This window comes from Manis pentadactyla, assembly GCF_030020395.1.
Source record: "Manis pentadactyla isolate mManPen7 chromosome 15 unlocalized genomic scaffold, mManPen7.hap1 SUPER_15_unloc_1, whole genome shotgun sequence".
NCBI classification, from domain to species: Eukaryota; Metazoa; Chordata; class Mammalia; order Pholidota; family Manidae; genus Manis; species Manis pentadactyla.
Genome location: NW_026644588.1, coordinates 3,216,846 through 3,236,124, shown reverse-complemented (window position 1 = coordinate 3,236,124; position 19,279 = coordinate 3,216,846). Strand labels below are relative to the sequence as shown.

The window sequence follows — 19,279 nt, the reverse complement described above, 5'->3', positions numbered from 1 at the left end:
TCCAGGATCCTGGGGTGATTGCGGTCGGTGCTGACCTCTGTGACCTCTTTGCCCACAATTCCCAGCCCCCCACCCCCAGGATTACACGGTGGGGAATCTCGTCCGGATGGGCGTGGCTGGTGTGGTCCTGGTGGTCCTCGGGGTGCTGCTGTTCCAGGCTCGACACGGCCCTGCAAACCACCAAGGTGCAGCCAGGAGGCCCACGCAGGAGAACAAGCCAAGGATCCCGGGGGCAGAGCCTGGGAAGTGACCTTGGCTGCCCCCGGGGGTTCTGGAGAAGCGTCTGGGGCGCAGGCTGTGCGAGCCGTGTGCAGGCCACGGTGGGGTGGAGGAGGCGGTGCTCACGTGCAGCGACGATGCCTGGACTCCTCTGCCATTAAGCTGCAGGATGTTCCCTCCCGGCCACAGCTGCGGGTCTTGACTGGCTCCTGTCTCTCCCCACTTCCGTGAAATCTGCTTATGCCCTGCATGCTGGTTGGGTCCCCACCGCCAGACACATCTGCTCTGGTACGTGTTTGTGTAATAAATTGTTATTTATTGCTAGTTAATACATACCTTGAAGGACACCAAGGAATCTCCATCTCTCCACTGCAGAGCACGCAATCTCTTTTAATAAATTGTCACAACAACAATAACGACAATCCAGCCTGATAAAGATAAATCCAAGTGATGCCCTAACACCCTCTCCGGGCCCCGCAAGCCTTCCACTTGTCATCAGATGCCGCTGTGCAGTCTGCTCAGAAATATCCTCCTGGAGCCAAGACATCCTTTGAAGGGAGAGCTGGACTGACCTGCTGTTAAAAACGCTGACTCACGGCATTTGCCTGTTTCTCTGGTGTATATGCTCCCTTCACGGCCAAGTTTAAGGACCCACGTGAGGCCCTGGTGCAGTCGGGAAGTGATGCACAGAATTGACTTTCACAAACCAGTAAAGCAGAGGCGGACCCCTCTTGTTGCACCCTGAGAGCCCCAGCCTGTGCTGGAGTTTCCTTGTATTTGATGTGTGGGGATCTTCCCTACTCAGTGGTGTGGCACAGTTTCCGTGAATATCAATCGTGGGAGAGAGTAGTGGACACACAGAATTCCAATAGGCTCCCTGTAGGAGTGGTAATCACATCAATCAATTAGAGAGAAGACTGACTTACCCAGTAAAGTAAGAGACCCCCGGCGATGATCATAAGTATATACTTTAAAGGAAATGTGTGCATGTGCACCGGGACCCATTCATAAGAACACTGGTAAGAGAGAATCAGCCCCGCTTTCCTGTGTCAGAGGCCCTCGTCTGCCAGGCCGTGGTTCTGTCCGTCTGGCTCTGTCTGATCGCCTCACGGGCACTGAGCCGGACAAGTAGGCTGGGCCCCGCCTGGGTCCTCGCAGGCCCCACCTGTATTTCCAGAGGGGAGGAGTGTGGCCTGCTGGGGCACCCGCCCAGACCTGGTCCTCGGGCGAGTCCTCACACCCCGGAAAACATCAACGAGTGAACTGTTCTCATGAACAAAACAGCTCTGGGAGACCTTAACGTCCACTTAGGAAGTTTTAGCAACTGTGGAACAAAAAAATCTGAGAATCGCTGCACAAGAAGAGATGGAAAACAACACCCGTTGGCAGCGTCATCCCATCCCCTGAGCGAGCACTGAACCGCCAAGAAGGAACTTCACAGCTAGGAAGAGCTCGTCTCACTGGGGAAGGAAGAGGAGGGGCGCTGTGAGCGGACCCCAAGACGTCACCCAGCCCAAACCGGCAAAGCGGAGATGGGTTGAGCCCCATGGGAACGAGGAAGAAAAGCAGAAGCTCTTGCGGGCAGACGTGCTCTCAGCAGATTCTGCCTCCAGCGAGCACGAGGCCCAGTGCAGCTGCCACAGCCTCTGCAGGTCTTGCCAGCTTTGGCCCAGGTGCTCGCATCCACCGACACCAGCTTTCTGAGTCTCTCCCTGCCCCTGCTGGTGCCCGGGAGCCATGCTAGCAGCCACATCAGGCTTCTGCAGCCGTGTGAGAGCAGGATGCCAGCCAAGACTCCCTGGCACCCCCTGCACTGTGCCCACACTCAGCATCAGCCCCTCCAGCTGGGACCCGACTCCCGTCTCTGGCCTCCACTGAGACAGGGCAGCGTTAGGAAAGTGCACCCCCAGCTCCAGGTGCCGCTGCTGCCTGCTCCAGGCCTGAGCTACCGGACCCAGGGGCACTGCTTAAGACCCCAAGAGCCCTCCCAGCCCCCACAGACCGCCCCCGCCTCACCCGATTAAGGGCCACACAGTCGTTAATGCCATGCACCCAAGTGGGTGAGCCAAAGAGACATCACCACCACCACCCCCAAATTTGGCGACATCACCCCCGAACAAAATATAAATCCTGCACCACTAGACCCAGGGTCACTTTCACCCATGGGAGAAAGGCTTCCCCAAGCTAGCAAAGGAAGATAAACAAAATTGACAGACCTTTATCTGAGAAATTGCTTTCTCAGAAATAAATGAGAGGACTCAAATAAATAAAATCAGCAATGAGAGAGAATACTTTACAAGTGATACCACAGAAACCCACAGGATCATGAAAAACTACTGTAAACACACATGAATAAACAGGACAACCGAGAAGATGTGGATAAATTATTAGAAACATACAACCTATCAAGACCGAGAGTCAAGAAGAAATAGAAAATCTGAACAGACCAATATGAGTAAAGAAATTGAATCAGAATAAAAAACTTCCCAGTATACAGAAACCCAAGAATGGATGGTTTCAGTGGAGAATTCTACTAAATGTTTAAAGAACTAATACCAGTCCTCTCACCTCCATCCTCAAACTCTTCCAAATAATTGAAGAGGAAATAATCCCAAACTACAAAATCCCTAATTTTATGAGGCCAGTCCCTGATATGAATGCCAGATAAGGACACTGCGAGAAAATAAAATTACAGACCACTGACCATATATAGATGCAAAAATTCTGAACAAAATATTAGTAAACCAAACTCATTGAAACATTCAAAGTGACATACACCAGGATCAAGTGGGATTTACTCCTGGGGTTCCACATAGGCAAATTGATTAATATGATATATCATGTTAATAAAATGGAAGATAAAACTTATGATCATCTCAACAGATGCCGAAAAGCATTGACAAAATGCAATTCCCTTTCATGAAAAAATGCTCAACAAATTGGGTGCAGAAGAACATACCCCAACACAATAAAGGCCATATATGACAAGCCCACAGCTAACATCATGTCCAACAGTTAAAGGTCAAAAGCTTTTCCTCTAAGATCAGGAACAAAGCAAAGATGCCCACTCTCACTTTCATTCAACATAGTACTTGAAATCCTAGCCAGAGAAATCAGAGAGCAAAAAAAGAAATAAAAGGCATCCAAATCAGAAAGAAAGATGTAAAACTGTTTTTTTTTGCAGATGACATGATATTATATATAGAAAATCCTAGAGAGGGGCAGAAGATGGCGGCGTGAGTAGAGCAACGGAAATCTCCTCCCAAAACAACATATATCTATGAAAATATAACAAAGACAACCCTTCCCAGAATAAAGACCAGAGGACACAGGACAACATCCAGACCACATCCGCACCTGAGAGAACCCAGCGCCTCGCGAAGGGGGTAAGATACAAGCCCCGGCCCCGCGGGAGCCGAGCGCCCCTCCCCCCAGCTCCCGGCGGGAGAAGAGCAGGCAGAGCGGGAGGGAGACGGAGCCCAGGACTGCCGAGCACCCAGCCCCCGCCATCCGGGCCAGAGTGCAGGGCCCTCGATACTAGGAAAACAGGGCAGCAAGAACAGTGAGCAGGCACTGGAGGCTGGGCGACTGAGGGCATAAGAAAAGGGCGCGACCTTTTTTTTTTTTGCTTTTCTGCTGTTTTGTTTTGGCGAGCGCTTTTTGGGAGTTTTAAAGGGATAGGGACCCCAATACGAGGGAAACAGGGCAGAAAGACCGGTGAGCAGAGGCCTGAGGCTGGCACCGGAGAATAAAGAAAAAGGAACAACCACCTTTTTTTTTTTTTTTTTTTTAATTAAAAAAAAATTTTTTTTTTCTTTTTTTTTGGTGGGCGTTGTTTTGTTTTGGCGGGTGCTTTTTGGAAGTCTTAAAGGGGCAGGGTGGGTCACTTAATCCAGAGGTAGGGAATCCGGGATCTCTGGGCACCCTAACCCCTGGGCTGCAGGGAGCAGGGAGGCCCCTCACGGAGATAAATAGCCTCCCAGCCGCTCCTGCTCCAACGCGACTCCACCACTTTGGAGCAGCTGCCCGAGCCAGGCCACGCCCACAGCAACAGCGGAGATTAACTCCATAGCAGCCGGGCAGGAAGCAGAAGCCCTGTCTGCGCGCAGCTGCGCAGCACAAGCCACTAGAGGCCGCTGTTCTCCCAGGAGAGGAGGGCCACAAACCAACAAGAAGGGAAGTTCTTCCAGCTGTCACTCATCCCAGCTCTGCAGACTATTCCTATCACCATGAAAAGGCAAAGCTACAGGCAGACAAAGATCACAGAGACAACACCAGAGAAGGAGACAGACCTAACCAGTCTTCCTGAAAAAGAATTCAAAATAAGAATCATAAACATGCTGACAGAGATGCAGAGAAATACGCAAGAGAAATGGGATGAAGTCCGGAGGGAGATCACAGATGCCAGAAAGGAGATCGCAGAAATGAAACAAACTCTGGAAGGGTTTATAAGCAGAATGGATAGAATGCAAGAGGCCATTGATGGAACTGAAACCAGAGAACAGGAACGCATAGAAGCTGACATAGAGAGAGACAAAAGGATCTCCAGGAATGAAACAATATTAAGAGAACTGTGTGACCAATCCAAAAGGAACAATATCCGTATTATAGGGGTCCCAGAAGAAGAAGAGAGAGGAAAAGAGATGGAAAGTATCTTAGAAGAAATAATTGCTGAAAACTTCCCCACACTGGGGGAGGAAGTAATCGAACAGACCACGGAAATACACAGAACCCCCAACAGAAAGGATCCAAGAAGGGCAACACCAAGACACATAATAATTAAAATGGCAAAGATCAAGGACAAGGAAAGAGTTTTAAAGGCAGCTAGAGAGAAAAAGGTCACCTATAAAGGGAAACCAATCAGGCTAACGTCAGATTTCTCAACAGAAACCCTACAGGCCAGAAGAGAATGGCATGATATATTTAATACAATGAAACAGAACGGCCTTGAACCAAGGATACTGTATCCAGCACGACTATCATTCAAATATGACGGTGGGATTAAACAATTCCCAGACAAACAAAAGCTGAGGGAATTTGCTTTCCACAAACCACCTCTACAGAACATCTTACAGGGACTGCTCTAGATGGGAGCACTCCTAGAAAGAGCACAGCACAAAACACCCAACATATGAAGAATCGAGGAGGAGGAACAAGAAGGGAGAGAAGAAAAGAATCTCCAGATAGTGTATATAACAGCTCAATAAGCGAGCTAAGTTAGGCAGTAAGATACTAAAGAGGCTAACCTTGAACCTTTGGTAACCACGAATTTAAAGCCTGCAATGGCAATAAGTACATATCTTTCAATAGTCACCCTAAATGTTAATGGGTTGAATGCACCAATCAAAAGACACAGAGTAACAGAATGGATAAAAAAGCAAGACCCATCTATATGCTGCTTACAAGAAACTCACCTCAAACCCAAAGACATGTACAGACTAAAAGTCAAGGGATGGAAAAACATATTTCAAGCAAACAACAGTGAGAAGAAAGCAGGGGTTGCAGTACTAATATCAGACAAAATAGACTTCAAAACAAAGAAAGTAACAAGAGATAAAGAAGGACACTACATAATGATAAAGGGCTCAGTCAAACAAGAGGATATAACCATTCTAAATATATATGCACCCAACACAGGAGCACCAGCATATGTGAAACAAATACTAACAGAACTAAAGGGGGATATAGACTGCAATGCATTCATTCTAGGAGACTTCAACACACCACTCACCCCAAAGGATAGATCCACTGGGCAGAAAATAAGTAAGGACACGGAAGCACTGAACAACACAGTAGAGCAGATGGACCTAATAGACATCTATAGAACTCTACATCCAAAAGCAACAGGATCTACATTCTTCTCAAGTGCACATGGAACATTCTCCAGAATAGAGCACATACTAGGCCACAAAAAGAGCCTCAGAAAATTCCAAAAGATTGAAATCCTACCAACCAACTTTTCAGACCACAAAGGCATAAAACTAGAAATAAACTGTACAAAGAAAGCAAAGAGGCTCACAAACACATGGAGGCTTAACAACACGCTCCTAAATAATCAATGGATCAATGACCAAATCAAAATGGAGATCCAGCAATATAGGGAAACAAATGACAACAACAACACTAAGCCCCAACTTCTGTGGGACACAGCAAAAGCAGTCTTAAGAGGAAAGTATATAGCAATCCAAGCATATTTAAAAAAGGAAGAGCAATCCCAAATGAATGGTCTAATGTCACAATTATCGAAATTGGAAAAAGAAGAACAGATGAGGCCTAAGGTCAGCAGAAGGAGGGACATAATAAAGATCAGAGAAGAAATAAATACAATTGAGAAGAATAAAACAATAGCAAAAATCAATGAAACCAAGAGCTGGTTCTTCGAGAAAATAAACAAAATCGATAAGCCTCTAGCCAGACTTATTAAGAAGAAAAGAGAGTCAACACAAATCAACAGTATCAGAAACGAGAAAGGAAAAATCACAACGGACCCCACGGAAATGCAAAGAATTATTGGAGAATACTATGAAAACCTATATGCTAACAAGCTGGGAAACCTAGGAGAAATGGACAACTTCCTAGAAAAATATAACCTTCCAAGATTGACCCAGGAAGAAACAGAAAATCTAAACAGACCAATTACCAGCAACGAAATTGAAGAGGTAATCAAAAAACTACCAAAGAACAAAACCCCCGGGCCAGATGGATTTACCTCAGAATTTTATCAGACATACAGGGAAGACATAATACCCATTCTCCTTAAAGTTTTCCAAAAAATAGAGGAGGAGGGGATACTCCCAAACTCATTCTATGAAGCTAACATCACCCTAATACCAAAACCAGGCAAAGACCCCACCAAAAAAGAAAACTACAGACCAATATCCCTGATGAACATAGATGCAAAAATACTCAACAAAATATTAGCAAACCGAATTCAAAAATACATCAAAAGGATCGTACACCATGACCAAGTGGGATTCATCCCAGGGATGCAAGGATGGTACAACATTCGAAAGTCCATCAACATCATCCACCACATCAACAAAAAGAAAGACAAAAACCACATGATCATCTCCATAGATGCTGAAAAAGCATTTGACAAAGATCAACATCCATTCATGTTAAAAACTCTCAGCAAAATGGGAATAGAGGGCAAGTACCTCAACATAATAAAGGCCATCTATGATAAACCCACAGCCAACATTATATTGAACAGCGAGAAGCTGAAAGCATTTCCGCTGAGATCAGGAACTAGACAGGGATGCCCACTCTCTCCACTGTTATTTAACATAGTACTGGAGGTCCTAGCCACGGCAATCAGACAAAATAAAGAAATACAAGGAATCCAGATTGGTAAAGAAGAAGTTAAACTGTCACTATTTGCAGATGACATGATACTGTACATAAAAAACCCTAAAGACTCCACCCCAAAACTACTAGAACTGATATCGGAATACAGCAAAGTTGCAGGATACAAAATCAACACACAGAAATCTGTGGCTTTCCTATATACTAACAACGAACCAACAGAAAGAGAAATCAGGAAAACAACTCCATTCACAATTGCATCCAAAAAAATAAAATACCTAGGAATAAACCTAACCAAAGAAGTGAAAGACTTATACTCTGAAAACTACAAATCACTCTTAAGAGAAATTAAAGGGGACACTAACAGATGGAAACTCATCCCATGCTCGTGGCTAGGAAGAATTAATATCGTCAAAATGGCCATCCTGCCCAAAGCAATATACAGATTTGATGCAATCCCTATGAAACTACCAGCAACGTTCTTCAATGAACTGGAACAAATAATTCAAAAATTCATATGGAAACACCAAAGACCCCGAATAGCCAAAGCAATCCTGAGAAAGAAGAATAAAGTAGGGGGGATCTCACTCCCCAACTTCAAGCTCTACTATAAAGCCATAGTAATCAAGACAATTTGGTACTGGCACAAGAGCAGAGCCACAGACCAATGGAACAGACTAGAGAATCCAGACATTAACCCAGACATATATGGTCAATTAATATTTGATAAAGGAGCCATGGACATACAATGGCGAAATGACAGTCTCTTCAACAGGTGGTGCTGGCAAAACTGGACAGCTACATGTAGGAGAATGAAACTGGACCATTGTCTAACCCCATATACAAAAGTAAACTCAAAATGGATCAAAGACCTGAATGTAAGCCATGAAACCATTAAACTCTTGGAAGAAAACATAGGCGAAAACCTCTTAGACATAAACATGAGTGACCTCTTCTTGAACATATCTCCCCGGGCAAGGAAAACAACAGCAAAAATGAGTAAGTGGGACTATATTAAGCTGAAAAGCTTCTGTACAGCAAAAGACACCATCAATAGAACAAGAAGGATCCCTACAGTATGGGAGAATATATTTGAAAATGACACATCCGATAAAGGCTTGACGTCCAGAATATATAAAGAGCTCACACGCCTCAACAAACAAAAAACAAATAACCCAATTAAAAAATGGGCAGAGGAGCTGAACAGACAGTTCTCCAAAAAAGAAATACAGATGGCCAACAGACACATGAAAAGATGCTCCACATCGCTAATTATCAGAGAAATGCAAATTAAAACTACAATGAGGTATCACCTCACACCAGTAAGGATGGCTGCCATCCAGAAGACAAACAACAACAAATGTTGGCGAGGCTGTGGAGAAAGGGGAACCCTCCTACACTGCTGGTGGGAATGTAAGTTAGTTCAACCATTGTGGAAAGCAGTATGGAGGTATATCAAAATGCTCAAAACAGACTTACCATTTGACCCAGGAATTGCACTCCTAGGAATTTACCCTAAGAACGCAGCAATCAAGTTTGAGAAAGACAGATGCACCCCTATGTTTATTGCAGCACTATTTACAATAGCCAAGAATTGGAAGCAACCTAAATGTCCATCAATAGATGAATGGATAAAGAAGATGTGGTACATATACACAATGAAATACTACTCAGCCATAAGAAAAGGGCAAATCCAATCATTTGCAGCAACATGGATGGAGCTGGAGGGTATTATGCTCAGTGAAACAAGCCAAGCGGAGAAAGAGAAATACCAAATGATTTCACTTATCTGTGGAATATAAGAACAAAGGAAAAACTGAAGGAACAAAACAGCAGCAGAATCACAGAACTCAAGAATGGACTAACAGGTACCAAAGGGAAAGGGACTGGGGAGGATGGGTGGGCAGGGAGGGATAAGGGGGGGAGAAGTAGGGGGGTGTTAAGATTAACATACATGGGGGGGTAGGAGAAAAGGGAGGGCTGTACAACACAGAGAAGGCAAGTAGTGATTCTACAACATTTTGCTATGCTGATGGACAGTGACTGTAAAGGGGTTTATAGGGGAGACCTGGTATAGGGGACAGCCTAGTAAACATAATATTCGTCATGTAAGTGTAGATTAGTGATACCAAAAACAAAGCAAAAAAAAAAAAAAAGGGCAGTTCCTGTGTGGTAACCTCCAACGAGTTCTACACAAGGGTATAAAGGGCATATAAAAGTGTAGGCAAAGGGTCTGTTTGTGTTTATACAGAGGATCAAAGCCTAACTGGGCTACCCCGAAAATGAACTAAGATACGATATGAAAAAGAACTTCCAACATCTGCACTCTCTGGAAGACTCATGCCAGATGATCATCAAAAAACCCCAACAAAGATCCACGCACTGCTACAGCTGTAGATGCACTCATCCCACCAGTTCCTGGACTTACCATGGGAATGAGGAAGGAGATATCTAAGCTGGCCTGTGCATACAGTGAAACAACAAATTTGACTGGATCTATACTGTTGGAACTCAACCAAGAATTTGGAGAAGTGCAAATTGTAGCACTCCAAACTCTTACAACTACAGACTATTTACTGTTAAAAGAACATATGGCATGTGAACAGTCCCCAGGAATGGGTTGTTTTAATTTGTCTGATTTCTCTCAGACTGTTCAAGTTCAGTTGGACAATATCCACCATATCATAGATAAGTTTTCACAAATGCCTAAGGTGCCTTAATGGTTTTCTTGGTTTCACTGGAGATGGCTGGTAATTACAGATATGCTTTGGTTATGTAACTATACTCCTATTATGTTAATGTGTGTGCGCAATTTAAGTAGTAGCTTAAAACCTATACATGCTGAAGTTACTCTACAAGAAGATATGCCAAAGAAATAATCAATCTTCCCATGTTTTCTTCCGCCTGCTACTTCTATAGCTTTTCTTCTTCCTTTCTAATTACAACCCTTAAATAGAATTCGTGCCTCATATCAAATTTACCGAGTATCATAACTCCTCCAAGTGGTAAAGATACCTCAAGACAAATGCTGGGCATAGAAGCCACAGGGCATAAATATGCAAAGAAGTAAAAAGCTAACCTTTTCAAACAATAAGGCTTCCCTCTCACTTACCAACTTCACATTTCCCTGTATGGCCCCGGAAGATGACTGGTTAGCCAGAGACGGGTAAGATTCCTCAAGGGAGGAACAACCTAAGACAGGCACAGTCGCAGGGGGGCCATCAGGTGAGAAATTGGGGATCAACAGAGGTGAGGCTTAGAACCTCACCCCCCCTGTTCTGAGAGAAATCTTCTGCATACGTGGATGTTTTATTGCCCTGGTCTAGCTTGGATTAACACATAGTCTACAGGCACACACCTGATCATCTACATTTGCTCTCTTACAACACTAAACTATGTTTTCTACCTTTATCTTGTATCTACCTACCACTTCAGCATTTTATTAAAAATAATAATAATAAAGAGAGAAATGTGGTATCCACATATAAATCAAGTATAAAAACCAAATGAGTATTCATATTTGAACTGACTGTTTAGAGTTCATAATGCATGAGCAAAACCGAAAGTTTCTGTGATGACTGCCCTTGTACTGTTCACTATGTAACTTATTCATTATGCAAGAATTTGTTCTCCATGTAAGAACTTGTTTGTTATGCCTCAGAAGATTGGAGACTGACGAAAATTAGGCTTGGGGTGGATTAATGATTGTGCATTGAGCATTGACTCCCCTATACAGAATTTTATTGTCGTTAACAACCATTTCATCAATAAATATGAGAGATGCCCTCACAAAAAAAAAAAAAAAAAAAAAAAAGGACAGACTTCCAATGGTAAAATAAATAAGTAACCGGGATGTAATGTATAGCATAAGGAATATAGTCAAGATATTGTAACAGCTTGGTAGGGTGATAGCTGGAACCTAGAATTATGTATATAAATGTTCTACCACTGTGTTGTACACTTGAAACTAATGTAATGTAATACTGTGCATCAACTACCCTTCAATAAAAAATAATTATTTAAAAAAAAAAAAAAGAAAATCCTAAAGACTCCAGCAAAAAGAACTCTAGAACTAATTGATGAATTCAGTGAAGTTGCAGGATACAAAACCAACATACAGAAATCAGTTGCATTTCTATGGACCAATGAAAAAAACATCTGACATATAAAGGCAACTTGTCTGGGTCACTGCTCAGCAGAAGCTGCACCTTGCTGCCTGCGACTGAGTGCCTGGCAAGGAGTCTTGGTGAGTTCTGGAAGGAAAGGAAGAGAAGGGGGTGCTAGGGCGGAAGTGCTGGCCTAGAAGTCTGGGCCTCCCCATGGCAGGAAGCCCTGCCCGTGGGAGCAAGGTGGGCTCTGATGGCCGAGTTCATCCTCAGCCGAGCGCGGGCCTGGCTGGCGAGGCTCACGGGCCAAGCAAGGGCCGGGGCGGGAGGCCGCGTCTTGGATGGCGATGGATCATCCCTCACGAGTCTTTTTTCCAGGGTTCTTATTGATCCAGAGGATCTGTGCACAAGTGGCTGAGCCCCTTCTCCCAACCTTGGGTTGCCTGCCACCCACCCCAAATATGAGTGGTGGGTCTACCACAGGGAGCCTTGTGGGTGAATCCCTTTGAAAAAGAAAGGGGGGTTCCAAGGAAACTGGCCCAGAGACCCTCCTCAGCCACTCTCCCCTTGGCTGAGCCAGGCTCTAAGGGCACCTGGAGACTGTGGTGCTCAGAGAGCGGGTGTGGGAGGCTCTGGTGTCAGCTGTGGTGCAGGAAGTAAGCGGTGCCAGGAGCAACAGGGCACAGACGCGATGACCACTCAAGCTCGCCAGCATTTCCGTGGGGCCCGCGGCTCCTGCCGTCCCACTGGAAGAGCGGCCAAAAGGGCCATAGCTGGTGGGTCGCAGGGCCTGGGGGAAGGCGGCCGGGGAGGCCCCAGTGCACACGTGGCTGCCCGCAGCATGCGGTGGCCTCTCTCCTGACCCCACCGGAGAACTCAGGAAGGGCTCTGTGGGAAATGGGTCGAGAGCAAACATGCCTCAGATGAGCACTGTGGGAATGGAGCTGGGCTCCACCAGAGGCAGAGAAGCAGAGGAAAGGAGGGAGAAGGCAGAGGGGGTCACAGAGATGCAGAGAAGAGGAGAGACCGACGCAGGGGTCTCCCATTTTGGGTCCCCTGGAATGTGGTGGGGAGGGATGGCTTCCCTAAACTCATGCCATGTATGTTCTTAGGTTTCTACAGAAAACCTTCCCTCTTGGCCCAGCCGGGTCCCCTGGCCAACCTGGAAGAGTACGTGATGACCCTGCAGTGTTGCTCAGAGACTGTGTACGAAAGCTTCATTCTTCACAGAGATGGAGCGTCCGGGGCCCCTGGCCTCGGTGGGCAGCTCCGTGCCGGGGGCTATGCCAGCCTCTCCACGGGCCCTGTGGCAACTGCCCTTCTGGGGACCTACAGAGGCTTCGGCTCTCTCAGCCACACCCCCCATGCGTGGTCGGCCCCCGGGGGCCCCCTGGACATCGTGATCACAGGTGAGAGTGTCCACACTACCCCCATCCTCTGCGGGGTATAGACGGCAAGTCCCAGGTCGCGGAAGCCCCAGCAGGTGACGGGGATGAATGTGAGGTTCTTATGACGACAGGCTGGGTGAGGGCTACATCCAGACAGACCGCCGGGTGGGGACCGTCCAGGACCACATGAAGGACAGCACGGAGGCGAAGGCAGGGGGGCAGAGTGGGCATAAGGGCGAAGGGAGAGACTCAGGCAGATGCACACATGGCAGGGGGAGGGCGCCTCTCCACTCTGTTTGTTCAGAGACCTGGGGCCGTTTAGAAGCTCAGTTCCACTTAGCTCCACACTCTCTTCTCTGCCAGGACGGCCCAAAGACACCAGGTACCTGACCTAAGTTTCAGGGTCAGGCTGGCCCGTCCCAGGCTGATCCCGTGGGCCCGGGGTCCTCATGCCATGTGGTGCTACAGACGCTTGGTTTTTATTCTGGCATGACTTCCTTCCACGTGGTTGAGCCAGGATGTGTCCCAGGCTACCGTGGTCCTGGGTGGAGGAGCCAAGCACCAGCCCCTGAATGTGGGTATGTTTTATGGGTCCCCCCCAAATTGTGTCTCAGGTCCCTCCAGAAGTTATAGGATTCCTGAGGTCCAAAGCCCTCAGAGAGATGCAACAGAGAGAAATCAGTCCATGAAAAGCAGAGACATAGAAACACGTGCCTGCACACACACATACTCACATGCACACACACAGAATGAGCCGGAGGGATGGGAGAGAAACACTGGCTCAGAGACAGGGAACAAGAAAGACAACGGTGGAGAGAAAGAGAAGAGGATACAGAGGTGGAGAGAAAGATGGGAGGGGGCAGGTCCAAGCCCTAAAAAGCAGACCCCTAAGTGAGGGTCACAAAGACAGAGAAAGAGGGTGCTGGGGGGGTTTGACAGAGATTCCCAAGAGAGGCAGAGAAAGTCACGGAGATGGAGATGATAGAAGATTCGATAGCTCGATACACAGATGAGAGAGAGAGATGACAGCTGAGAGCTGACAGGTGATGGGGAGGTGACGGCGTCAGATGACAGGCAATGCAGAAAGATGGGGACAGGACAAAATGAGAGAGTTGGGATGAAAGAAAATGACAGATCAAACCTAACCGACCCAAGGAGAGGCAAAGAGAATAAAAAATACAAATAGGAAGAGTAAATAAAAGGGAGGCGAGGTCAGAGACAGAGGGAGGAGGGGCCAGGAGAGAAGGGCGCCAGGCCGGGAGCGCGGAGGGCGGGTTCCCCGCCAGCTGCAGGCGCTGCAGAGAGAAGCCCTCCCCACCCGGGCAGCCGGCTCTCCTGCTGGGAAAACGCGATAACCTGCGTCCCCCAGCACCCCGGGGGCCCTGGGGCGACCAGCAGAGAACCGACCAGCTGACTGCAGGGCGGAGCCGCGGGGGGCTCCCAGCTGCATCCCCCGGGCCCTGCGACCCAGCCCACAGGAGTGCACCCCCTGATAGGTGACGGATAGGGGACAGCGTCTCCCCACGCGTGGTCCGCCCAGAGTGACCGGCTGCACCTTCCTGTCCCGGGTGAGGAAGCCCCACCCCGCTCCCCGTGTGGAGGTCCGCACTGTTCAGGCCGTATCTGAGGGGCGTCCTGCACAGGCATTCTGGGGAGAAGGAAGCCAGCCGTGAAGGGAGGGGGAAAGCACTGCGGAGACACCCCCAGGCCCCGCCTCGCCTCCCACGTGAGGCCGCATTGGCATCTGCACGTCCAGGCAGATGAGGAGGGGGTCCAGGCGGACGAGGAGGGGGTCCAGGCGGACGAGGAAGGGGTTCAGGCGGACGAGAAAGGGGTCCAGGCGGACGAGGAGGGGGTCCAGCAGACCTCGGAGGAGGGCAGGCCCTGCTCAGTTCGGGGGATGAGAGGCCGTGTGGGTCGTCACCACTGTCTGCTTCCTGGGGGCCCTTGCTGACCCCTCGCCCCCGGCGGCACAGGGGCAGCCCGCACAAGGGTCAGAGGCTCTGTCCGCGTGGACATCTCAGAGGGAGCGTCGAGTCCCCCTGGGCTCTGGGAAGGGGGGCCGGACCCCCAGGAGCCAGCGCAGGCGACGAGGGAGCCCCAGGGGCGGGAGGTGGAGCCCCGTTTCTCCCCACTCTCCTTCACATGGTCCCCTTCCACCCACAGAGCCAAGCGCCACAGCTCCAGAGGGTGACTGAGGACCCCTTTGCTGGCTGTGGGCGCCCGGGAGAGGGGGTCCTTGGGTTCCAGGGTCGGCCCTGCCGCCTTCCTGCTCTGTGACCTCGGGCCTGTCCCCTTCCCTCTCTGATGCCCGGGCTCTGCGAGGGCAGGAGGGGCCTGGGTGGGCGCGGGGCACCCGAGGAGGCTTCACCTCTGACTTCCTGCAGCAGAGACCCCCTCCGGGGCAGCCGACGGGAGTCCCCCTGACCCCTCAGGGATGCCGCACGCGTGCTCCGCCCCCGGGCCTGCCTGGAGATGAGCCTCCCGGGGACTTGAGGGGGAGAGGAGGGGGCGGCTGGTGGGGGAGGCCCCGTGCATAGAGGGGGTCCATGTGCCCAGACGCGCAGCGAGCTGGGACCCGGTCTCCCGCCCCCACGGGGGAAGGACTCGGCACTGATGCAGCCGCTCCGGGCTGCCCCACGCACTGGGAATCTATGTGCATTTCTTTCCTGCCGCCGCTGTAACAGGTCTCCACAAGCTTAGTGGAGCAAAGCAGCAGTTTCTTTTCAAGTCATCTTTCAGTTCTGGAGGTCGGAAGCCAGCCAGAAGCGGGTCTCACTGGGCTAAAATCAAGAGGGCAGCAGGCGGCACCTCCTTCGTGGGCTCCGGGGCAGCGCATGTCCCGTCCCCCAGCCTCCAGAGCTGCCCGCCTTCCCTGCCCGAGGCCTCCCGCCTCCCCCTTCGGGGCTGATGACCGGCCAGGCCTCCCTCGCGTGCAGAGCCGCGCTGACGCCCCTCCCCACACCTCCCGCCGGATCCTCTCCCCTGCCTGCCTCCTTCTCGGGGGATCGCCACTGGGGCCGCCCAGATCACGTACAATAACCTCCCCATTTTAGAGCCAACCGTCGAGCAGGCCTCGTTCCTCCCTGACGTGCAGTATGACCTGATCACGGATTATGGGGCGCATCTGGCGGTGGAGGCGTCTCTTCCGCCTACGGCAGGTGGCAGACAAGACGAATTTGGGGAAGCTGATGCTACAGTGCAGGAAAGTGGGAGGACAAGGCGAGTGTCCCCTTGCCCGGGCCAGGACCAGTGATCTCACCTGCTGGGTTAAGACAGGACAAGCGGCATGAAGTCACGGGCATCCGGACTAACCCTCTGGTAAATAATTTTGTTCGTGAGGTGGGCTAAACAGCCACCTGCTCTCATGGGCTGAAATATGAAACTTACACCAGGACGTCAGAGATACCTTAATAATTTTGACGACTTCTTCTCCTTACAGAAAAGACATTCATTCTTTTTCTTAAATTAAAGTATCATTGATATACAATCTTCTGACGGTTTCACATTCACAACACTGTGGGTTCAACATTCGCCCGTATTATCAAATCCTCACCCCCTCCCTTGCGGTCACTATCAACATAGTAAAATGTTATAGAGTCATTCTTTGTATAAAATTTCGAAAACAGAGATAGATAAAAATCACTCCTACATCTATAATCAGATAATCATTGTTTCTTTCTTTAATGTTGGTTCAGAATATCTTTGTGTGTAGTTAGACAAATTTTTACATATTTGCTTCTTTGCAACCAACACCCATACCGAAACGTAGACTATTCTGAACGCTCTGGAAGGACCCCTCAACTCTTCCCAAGTCAGGACTTGAAAAGTCCTGCTTGGACATGGGAAGGTAGGTTCCGGCCTCCCTTACTGTGTCACCGGCGACACCACAGGTCGAGCATCCCCCTGCCTTGCTGTTACTGAATTCCATCTACGCGCAATCAGACAGTATGAACTTTTGAGACTGCTTCTTTCTTTCAACATTATGTTGGAATTTTGTCATATCTTTGCATGTGAGAGTTTTTCCCCACCCTTTGTGAGGAGGAACACACACACACACACACACACACGGCCACACTTCCATTTCCTTTTATATAAAATATAAGTATTTCACATATTGGAATCTCCTGAGCATCTCTCAGCATTTCTCAAAACTCTAAGTTTCAATTTTATTTTCAGAAAGATGTGCTGTGCTCCCCCTGAGAAAAGCCATGTATTTTACTGAATATTCACAACTCCAGAACACCGCCCGCTGCCCACGCATGCTCTGATTTGGGAAAAATTGCCTTGAAAACTGCAAGAGATTAAAGGCCCTCGCTGCCCAGTCTCCTTCTGCATCTCTGAGGTAAGTGGGTAAGATAGACAGATAAATGATGATAGATAGATGATGATAGATTAGATAGATAGATAGATAGATAGATAGATAGATAGATATAGATAGATAATGATGATGATGATGATAGAGATAGATATAGATATAGATATAGATATAGATAGATGGTGCTAGATGATAGATAGATAGATATAGATGATGATAGATAGATAGATGATAGATAGATAGATAGATGATAGATAGATAGATAGATAGATAGATAGATAGATAGATAGATAGATGATAGAGAGATAGAGAGAGAGAGAGAGAGAGAGAGAGATGTGGGTGTTTAGATACATAGATACAGACACAGGAGGTTCTTTCTTTAGAGATGACAAGCAGCTCCTGAGAAATCCCTGTGCAGCCTGCTCTGAGAAAATCCGTGGTGGGAGAATATACTGAGCACCTGCTCAGGCCCAGGTGGGTGTCCGGAGTCCCGGAGGCCAGAGGGAGGACGCGTGGGTCCATAGTAGGCACAGTCACGGGGTTTTTGATTGATGGTCCCATGAAGAAAAATCTCTGTGTGTATGAGACCGTCTTATATTCTGCCCCAGGCCCTTCCATCTGAATGTGGGATCTGGTCTGAAGAAGGATTGGAGCCCCGTTAGACGCTGGCTGAGGAAACACCCACTTGTCCTGTGAAACCTGAGCTGGAAGGCCTGGCTCCCCTCACCCACCCGGGAGCTCTCCACAACTAAGCTCTCTGCGAAGGAACCGTTTCTCGGGCGCCAACAGATGTGGAAATTCCCTGATCTCATACTTCCCGTGGGTCTCCCTGCCGCGTCTGTCACCCTGCAGACGTGCACCAGCGGGAGGCGGGCTGGGCCGAGGCCGTGTCGGGCCATGGCCTCCAGAGCTGTCACCCTCCTCTGTCCTGGTGAGTCTGACACGCAGGTGGGCTAGACAGGAAGAAGGGGGACCCCCACACAGTCAGTGTCCCTCTTAGCTTGAGGACTCTGTGCTTTGGGGGGCTGCCAAGGACATTCTGGCCTCCTAAATGGAGAGACGGCCTTTGGCCACACGAGCCCAGGGGAGCTCGAGGCAGCTCAGCTCTCAGGTCATCAGCTGGGCCCTGAGGGCCTCGTCCAGCCCATGTCAAGCTCTCTGGGGATCCCTGGCGGCTCCGGAGTTCCCACAAATGAGAGCCTGATGGGATCTAGAAGATAAAGCCAAACAATGAGTCTCCACACCTATGGTCACTGTAGAAGAAAAGATGATTTGCAACAGAGACAGGAAGCCGGAGGGCTGGTCTACCCGGAACCCCTCTCTTCCAGTGCTCTGTCTGAGCCAGGAGGTTGGGGCACGGGGACGTAAGTGCCCCCAGGTCTCCCAGCTGCCTGTGCCCTGGGGCGGGAAGGTTGGAGGGACCGTCCACTGAGGGGACAGACAAGTCCCCGTTGGAGCCGCCTTCCAGTTGGCCGAGCTGCGCCCCCCTGGCCTGCCTCTGCCGACCCCTCAGACAGCGTGCTCAGACCCAGGCGGATCTCTGCCCCCGTCAGTCTCTGCCCTTCAAGCCATGTGTCTCACTGAGTGTTCGCAAGGGGAAGGATAAGGACGTCAGGAGCTCGCTGCCATTGCCAAAGAACCTTTCCTGTTTTGAGTCTACGTGTTTCCACAGCCCAGTTCTCTCCGGACTATCCACTTGACTTCATTTAAAGGGATGTCGCCTTGGGGCAGCCCGACTGTGCAGCCGGTGTTTTCCTGTGCACCACCCCAGCGCTGAGCACCAGGTGGTACCAGGACCAGGTGTGCCACCCAGCTACTGGCTTGGCCTCCTAATGGGTGTGACCCCCTGTGCCTCCACATCTCCTCTCTACCAGCTCCCTCTAGAGACTGTAGCCTTTGAAATATAAATATGTTTATCTCCCCTTAAAACTCCTCAGTCATCT

General features: G+C 49.1%; 2 protein-coding genes across 2 annotated transcripts in view; both read left to right on the top strand.

The window, feature by feature from the left end:
- LOC130682283 (leukocyte immunoglobulin-like receptor subfamily A member 6) overlaps window positions 1–829 on the top strand; it is a 16,082-nt gene extending 15,253 nt beyond the window's left edge. The window contains exon 5 of the mRNA XM_057496626.1: window positions 66–829. Coding sequence (XP_057352609.1) covers window positions 66–250 — 185 coding nt within the window. The 3' untranslated portion in view covers window positions 251–829. The remainder of the gene's footprint in view (window positions 1–65) is intronic.
- The window catches only part of LOC118911582 (leukocyte immunoglobulin-like receptor subfamily A member 6), a 23,168-nt gene extending 3,889 nt beyond the window's left edge, over window positions 1–19,279 (top strand). Inside the window, exons 5-10 of the mRNA XM_057496652.1 lie at window positions 12,743–13,039; window positions 16,075–16,227; window positions 17,202–17,363; window positions 17,720–17,810; window positions 17,945–18,700; window positions 19,009–19,279. Coding sequence (XP_057352635.1) covers window positions 12,743–13,039; window positions 16,075–16,227; window positions 17,202–17,221 — 470 coding nt within the window. The 3' untranslated portion in view covers window positions 17,222–17,363; window positions 17,720–17,810; window positions 17,945–18,700; window positions 19,009–19,279. The remainder of the gene's footprint in view (window positions 1–12,742; window positions 13,040–16,074; window positions 16,228–17,201; window positions 17,364–17,719; window positions 17,811–17,944; window positions 18,701–19,008) is intronic.